Source organism: Grammomys surdaster, unplaced genomic scaffold, assembly GCF_004785775.1.
Source record: "Grammomys surdaster isolate TR1022 unplaced genomic scaffold, NIH_TR_1.0 167, whole genome shotgun sequence".
Lineage (NCBI taxonomy): Eukaryota > Metazoa > Chordata > Mammalia > Rodentia > Muridae > Grammomys > Grammomys surdaster.
This window is the reverse complement of record NW_021604615.1, coordinates 7507723-7515671: the sequence shown is the minus strand read 5'-3', so window position 1 is coordinate 7515671 and position 7949 is coordinate 7507723. Positions and strand designations below refer to the sequence as shown.

Below are 7949 nucleotides of genomic sequence, written 5' to 3'. Positions count from 1 at the left end.
AGAGGAGTGGGTCTGGGGACAGGGGAGACAGTGTGGGGAGGAACTGGGAGGAAAGAAGAGAAACTCTGACCAAGATGTAATATTTGAGAGAAGAACAGATTTAAAGAAATTTTTATAAAAGAGTATAAAATCACAATATCGAAACCAAGATCCCTAAAGGGCAAATTGAACAGTGAGGATTTCCTCCTTTATAAATTCTTGCTTTGGAAAAGCCTTGTGAAGAGAGTGGTAGACATACAGTTGGCACTGAACTAAATAGTCTTAAAAAGACACAAACTCTCAAAACCTGATAGTAAAATGAGCCTCATTGACACATAGAAAATAGTGAGAGATGGAATTGTTGCTTCACATAAAGAATTCCAGACAGAAAATGAGCATAGGTGCACACAGTCCAGGAGACATAAGCCTAGACACTCAGGATGACAGAGCAGCTAAAGGAGAAACAAATGCACCCCTAAGCTAGTGGGTCCCCAAGACTGGCACCCATAGGCTGGTAGCAGGTGGAATAGGCAGCTATTCTGGAAGGTGCTGGGTGGTCTCTCCTGAGCCAAAAAGGGCTTCACATTTCAACCAGTAGTGGAGTTTTAGAGCAAAAGAAACAAAATCGAACTTCATACAAACCCTGCACGCAAAAGTTCAAGGTAGCTTTGTGGTAGAGGCTGCAAGCCTCCTGGATGTCTGAGTGGGTGTGCTCAGAACACACACCAAGGTTTCTGTTCAGGGGCAAGAAGGAAGGAACTGCAGATGTTCACCACACAGAAGCAGATGAGACAGGGCCTGGACTGGGAGAAGAGACTCCGCCCAAGAGAACACACCCTTTTTGGCATGACCAAATCCCAGAGACAGACTGGGGCAAGTACAAAGAAGATCTCCTCTACGGCTTACATCACGTTATCCAAAATAAAAAAAAGATTAAAAGGGACACAAAAACAGGACTAATTTCCCAAGAGCCTCCTGTACCTTCTAAGAAAAGGGCATCATGGTTTAGCAGGCTGGAGTAGAGACCACAGGAACAGGTTGGTCCTCCTCTGCTCGTCCCAGGGAACCAGTTTATTGCTATTTGCTTCTAAACCCTGGATACCAGATATTGAGCAAATGATTGTCCTCAGGGGCTACTACACTGAAGAAGCACTTTCCTGCAATAGACACCACTTACTTCTGCTTTTAAAGAAGGAGTCATGTCTATCTACAAGTATGGGGGACTCTGGAGCAGAGAGCCCATCATTACAGAAACTGCACTCAAGCTAGGACCCAAGTATGGTGATGTTGATGCCAGCAGCCTTCCCTGAGCTTGGCCCACAGGCCCTGAGCCTTCTGAATCCTGACTCTAGGAAAACATTCCGAGCTTCTGTCCCAGAAGAGAATGGTCTCTTGGAAGCAGTGACACATGAAATGGCACTTGCCCACATCCCGAGAGAGACACCCTCTGACCTCAAGCTGAACTTAGGTCAGGGTCAGCACAGATAAGAGAGCTACCTAAGAGGGAGGGAGGTGGAGTCGGATGAGGCTCAGGCATGGGATGGGTACCAGGAGGGACAGAGAGAGGAAGAGATCAAGTGCAAGTTTATAGTCAGGTGGTGACGGTTGGGATGTGGCCTGAGACGAGCTTTAACAGGTGCACTCTGTCATACACACTGTGTTAAGTGCCTTCAACAGTCAGTACAGGCAGAAAGGCAAGCTGCTCCAACAACTTACACCATTCAAATCTCCAACGAAATCAAGACAGGACAGTGTGGGTACCCAACAACCGGTGCATTAATGGCAAACCTGCTTTGGAAAGTCCCTGCTAAAATGAGTCTGAAAACACACTGGTAAGCCAGGCAGACGTGCTGTGCCCTTACTCTCAGCTTCCGACTCTGCTTGCGGACCAGCTTGCCATGCTGAATGAAGTGCACGGGACACTGGTTCATGGCGTTGTCGGCCTTGTGGCGAAGCCAGTCTTCATAACCCTAAGGCCAGAGAGACAAGGAGAAGGTGTGTTGTAAACAATTATGGCCGAGCATGGTCCAGCCTGGGATATCACACCTCCCTGGCCCTTATAGCTGGTCATTCTCATACCAACATTTAGGCTGCTTTATGTTTTTGCAATTATAGCTGAAATAATCTTTGTAATTAAAACTTCTGTATAAGCCCAAGACCTATACTTGGGAAAATTCCTTCACAAGGAATGACTCAGTCAAACGACAAGCCAGGTTTTGAGGATTCTTCAGGGACAGTCTCCACAGTGGCTCAGCAGTCCCCAGGGATAGACTGTATCTGCCAACCATGCTCACCCGCTGGCTCTGAGAACAAAGGCACATTGTGTTCAAACCTGCATTTCCAGATGACTGCCACGTGAGAAACAAAGATAGACCAACAGCAATTAGCTTCTTTTTCCTTTGTTAAAATTATTATTTTAGATAAGATCTCTCCCTAGTTGGTTTGTTTGGGTTTTGTTTGGTTTGGGGCAGGGCAGGGGGCAACTTAACATAAGCTAGAGTCATCAAGAAAGTTCTTCCACAAGCCCTAGGCAAGTCTGTTGAGTACACTCTTGGCTAATAACTGATGCAGAGGCCCTTGGCACTGTGGGAGGGGCCAAGGGGTCCCCAGCTATATAAGGAAGCAGGCTGAGCAACCCAGGACAGATGAAGCCAGGAAGCAGCCTTTCCCTCCCCAGTTTGTTGGTCATGGTATTTTAACACAGCCATAGAAAGCAACTAGGACAGTATCATATGTACTTGAGCCTGGTCTAGAACTCACTGTTAAGACTAAGTAGGCCTCGAACTCACAGGGGTCACATAAGACCACTGGAAAAGATATTTACATTATGCTTCATAACAGTAGAAAATTACAGTTATGAAATAGTAATGAAACTAACTGTATGGTTCGAGTCGCAGCATTAGGAAGGTTGGGGACTACTGTTCCTTATGAATTAGCTGAAATGAACTAGACCACCCACCTAGAATGGAGGCGACCCCTGGTGGCAACACGGGTACCTGCCTTCCTGGCTGTGAGACCTTTTTTTTTTAATTAAAAAATTAATTTAATTAAAAACTGTACAAATATTTTTAAAAACTTAACATTTAATCCTAAAATTTATGTGAAAACGCAAAGCATCAAGGTCCAAGATAGCAGAGTTGTTCCATTTACACACTGAACTTCAAACTGTACTACAGACCTACAGTAATAAAGTCAGTATAGAAACCAGTCTAGTGATGGAGATGTATCAGATGAACAAAATTCATACAGACATAAACCCTCAAAATGGGGAAAAGATGGCCTTTCATCAACTGTCACTGAATACCTATATGCAGAATAAACACACATCCAATTTAGCTTTTACATTGTACCATATTTAAAATTACCATAAAATAGTACCTAAATTAGCAACTAAAATAATAAAACTTTTGAGGAAACAGGGTAAACGTCATGGCCCTTACATTATGTCTCAGTCTTTACTCTGCTTCCTCATGGCTAATGTTAGCTCAGAAAGTGAGACGGGAATCCCCTCCACCCTACACGAACTAGTAAATAACCCAAAGGGAAGGCATGCTAAAGAAATAAAGTCCAGCTGAATCAACTAGTAATGGCTTACGCAAGAACAATTTAAAACATTATTGGACTATAGCCCAAAGTTTAAAATAAACATGTGTAAATCCATGTTGACATTGATAAACCACTGAATAAAGGTAGTGGGTATTAGACAAATCGTCCTTGAGTAAGAATTTGAAATAATTTGCACACTTGGTTACGAAGGAGATGAAGCATACGTCTGCACTCCTTATCTGTGAGACTCACTTAGTAATTACTTCCAAAGCGCAGAATACAAAAGGGGAAAGGGCCAAACCCACTCCAGAGCAAGGAGATCGGCAACTGGATCACAGGGGAGTAATGGAAGTTGACTGACACGCTCACACTAAGTCACACCGATGGCATACACTTGTGATGTTCAAGGATGGTACTGCACATCTGCAATCACCCTCTCAACCACCTAACACCAAGCTTACTATGAAAAAAATCAATCACCACAAAAAACCACAAATAAATACCCAAGTCCTACCTGCTTGATGGCTGTGACAGTGATGACGAAGAAGAGTGGGAGTCCGCTCGTCACTGGACTTGTGGGTGTGTCGATGATCAACTGTGGCGAAAAGAGAGCCCTAGAGTCACCTTGGAAACACCTAGCAACCCGATGGCAAGCTGGCCCAGCCCAGCCTTTTCCCAGCCTAGCTTCTTCCTACCTCAATGCACTTTGCTGGGTTCCTCCTTGCCTAGCAACATGCACAGGAGGGTCACCACCCTGTCCTAGTGACTATAATGCTGAGGGAGGCTCCTTAAGGGGTGTGTTTAAGGAAACCATGTAAGTGTGAGGGCACAAGTCTGACACAGAATACATTGTTTCATTTAGTCTATTCATAAGTGCGACACAGGATACATTGTTTCATTTAGTCCATTCACAATCGTGACACAGGATACATTGTTTCATTTAGTTCATTCACAAGTGTCACACAGGATACATTGTTTCATTTAGTCCATTCTACAGGTGTCATACATGAGTTAGTTCTGACAGACTTCATGCTAGGAGGTTTTAAGTAGTTTATAGCCATACTTAGAATAATTTAGAAAACTGTACTGCTGTTCAGGAAGTGTATTCTACAGGCTGCATCTGCCCACACCCTTGCTGTATCCCTGTCTCTCTGATGTACAACTGCTTTGCATGTTCTCTAAGTATCAGCTAGGACTAAGTGGAGTTGCCAGGTGTGGCTGGAGATCTTGCCCTGTCTCCTGGTAAGGCTGGAAAGTGGCCACAGGAAGGTCCACATACACAGAAGGATCTGGAGAGATACTCAGCTGAGCTAAGCCTTGAGAACACAAGAATGAATGGCAGCCCTTAGGGTGCTAAGTCCTTGATGTTAGTGACTGTGTGTCATTTACTTGAGAATCAAATGGCATTTGCTAAGACAGAAAGCCACGACTGTCCTTACCTGTACCAGGAAGATGATGAGAAAATAAAAGTTGGCTATTCTTCTGAACTGTTCAAATAAGTTCTTGGGTATGAAGTTCCAGAACGTGTACTGTAGGAAACAGAAGCACAAATGGGTCCCTGGGTGCAGTGTCCTCCTGCGTACTTCAGGAGGGAGTGCAAGTGTACCTACAAACTCATGAGAACTTAATTACTGACGGCTATCGGGTTTTTCCAATGCCCAAGACAGAGTGTACCCTCCAAAGCAGTCATGTCCAGATCGCTTGGCCCAGTGAGTCAAGGCAGAGAGCAAAGCACTCAGGCAGCTTCTGTGCAGGTACAAAGCGTTACATCAGGCTATCTCTTCTCATCTCCGCTGTGTTATCAGGTACATCTGAGAGGTACAGCAGGAGGGACAGAGTCTGAGCTGCCTCAAGGTTGCTTCCCTGACGGCAGGGCATGGTGTCCACACTGCAGCGTGCTGCATCTGTCTGTGGCTACATGCATTACTGGGTAAGAAAAGAGGGTGGTTCCCGCGCCGCATATTCTCCAAACTGACTCCTCAGCATCCGCTGAGCACAGCAGTGACTCTCTACATACCCTTACACTGTGTTGTTGTCCCCTCAGCGACTCTCTATACACGTTCTACACTGTGATGCTCTCCGTCAGCATCCACGGAGCAGGCAGCGGCTCTCCACACCTTTACACTGTGCTGCTCTCCCTCAGCATCCGCTGAGCAGGCAGCGACTCTCCACACACCCTCTACACTGTGCTGCTCTCCCTCAGCATCCACGGAGCAGGCAGCGACTCTCCACACCCTTACACTGTGCTGCTCTCCCTCAGCATCCACGGAGCAGGCAGTGACTCTCCACACCCTTACACTGTGATGCTCTCCCTCAGCATCCACGGAGCAGGCAGCGGCTCTCCACACCCTTACACTGTGCTGCGGTCCAAGTTCACTTGCCTTCTCACATTTACAAGTACGAGGAGATCTTCAAGGTTACTGGGGGGACTGGGGCAACTGTGCTGACCATATCAACAGGATCAACATGTTAACAACACCCTTTTCCTGCCCATCAACATGGCTGTCTACTCTCTGCACAGAGGGTCTTTCATTTCTCTTATGGCAGCTGTGCAGTTTTCCCCATGACTCCAGTTTAGTGTTCTTGTCTGTGTGGAAACATGCTGGGAAGGACTTGGATGGCTCAGAGCCCTGGCTAAAGCAGGCACTCAACTATGATGGAGGCTGACGTTCTAGAACTTGACAAGCACCTCTCTCTTCACTCTGGTGAACCATGCATTTCTTTCATCCATACCTTCCACTAGCTTCCTAAGGGGGCACTAAAGACACACGTGGACTCTAGTGGCAGACTCAGCCCTCTGTCTCACATTTCTGGGATGATCACAGACCCATCTCTTGGTTTTTCACCTTTTGATTTTTATACAATGCCACTGTCAAATGGAATTATTTTAAGGCCTTATTGTATGAAGCCAACCATATTTCTCTCTGTTCTCAGGCCAGAATTCATTACTTGCAAGGTAGTTCGTCAAAATATTTCTAGTAACCCACACCCAGTGGCTCATAACTGCCTGTACCTGCAGCTCTAAAGGATTTAACAGTTTCTTTGGCCTGTCATGGGTACCTGCACTCACACATGTACATTTTTCAACACAGACACACACAGACACAGACACACACAATTCCATCACTCAGACAGCAGAGGCAGGCAGAGCTCTCTGAGTTCAAGGACAGCCTGGTCTATATACATACAACGACAGTCAAGGTTACATAGAGAGAGCTAGCTCTGCTGAATTGGCTAAATGAAACAGACTTCAACACAGAGCCACTGTGTGGTTAAAGTGTCTCTGTGGGCTGCCCCTGAAGCAAGTGAATGGGACTGCTCAGCTCCACTGCAGTGGGCTACAACAGGTGACCCTAGTGTGCTCGATGCATTTCCACAGAGGGCCGTATGCACATCTGGATCTGTGCTACCTGAATGTTACTGTTCTAGTTCCCTGAAATTCTTCCGTGTACCAGAGAAAGAGGACTGCTATGCAGTCCTACCACTAAGAAGACCCTGCTGTGGCCGAGAATCATCCTGAGGGTCACAAACTGTTAACAGCTATTACTGCTGACTGCATGTTACAGGAAGACAAATAATTTAAATGCCCACAAGTAGATGATACCTCTGTAGCGTATAAAACAAGGGGCTGGAGAGATGGTCCAGTCAAATAAAAAGCTTGCCATGTACACATGAGGACCAGAGTTCAGAATCCCAGCACCAAATAAAAAGCACACCACAACTCCAGAGAGAAAGTGGAGACAGGAAGATCCCTGGGGCTTGCTGGCTAGCCAATCTAACCAATTAGTAAGTTCCATGTTCAGGGAAAGACTCTGACTCAACAATAACAACAACAATAACAGTAACAACAACAAAAACCACTACCACCACAAACAAAAAGCAACCCTCCCCCCAAAAAAACCATGGAGACTCATTAAGGAGGACACCCAACCTTGACCTATGTCGTTGAGATGCATATGCACATATGTGCACATTTGCCCCCACATGTGTGCCCCCCTACATGCTCTCTCACACACATGGAACTGTTCTTTATAAGAGCCTGACTGGCACAGTGATAGTGGCAGGACAGCCACACATCTTCTGTCTCTGCTGATCTGTAGAAGTCTTTGCATCTGTGAAGACACGTGGCCAGCACACGTCTCGACGTCACCCACACTCAGGTATCAAGTTCTATTTCCATTGTCATATCAGCAGAGGAAAGTATCCCAGCCCAGAAAACTCTGTTATCCATGACCAAGGGGAAGAACAAAGTGGCTGCTTCACCCGTGAGAGGACTGGGAAAAATGAGGACATGGCCTCGCTCTCCCATGTAGATGTCTTGAGGCACACTGAACCTCAAGACAGCCAACAAGCCCTGCTTCTTCATGCTCATGGAAACTCTGGGCCAGAGTCAGCTGGGCTATCTGACATCCGGGCAGAGTATG

The 7949-nt window shown here is 46.1% G+C and overlaps 1 protein-coding gene across 5 annotated transcripts in view; it reads right to left on the bottom strand.

Annotated features, from left to right (window-relative positions):
- The window catches only part of Atp11a (ATPase phospholipid transporting 11A), a 106155-nt gene that overhangs the window by 48889 nt on the left and 49317 nt on the right, over positions 1-7949 (bottom strand). For all 5 annotated transcript variants that reach the window (XM_028766290.1, XM_028766295.1, XM_028766291.1 and 2 more), the window contains exons 3-5: positions 4965-5054; positions 4040-4120; positions 1842-1949 (exon numbers count right to left, since the gene is read on the bottom strand). In XM_028766290.1, the coding sequence (XP_028622123.1) occupies positions 1842-1949; positions 4040-4120; positions 4965-5054 (279 nt within the window). The remainder of the gene's footprint in view (positions 1-1841; positions 1950-4039; positions 4121-4964; positions 5055-7949) is intronic.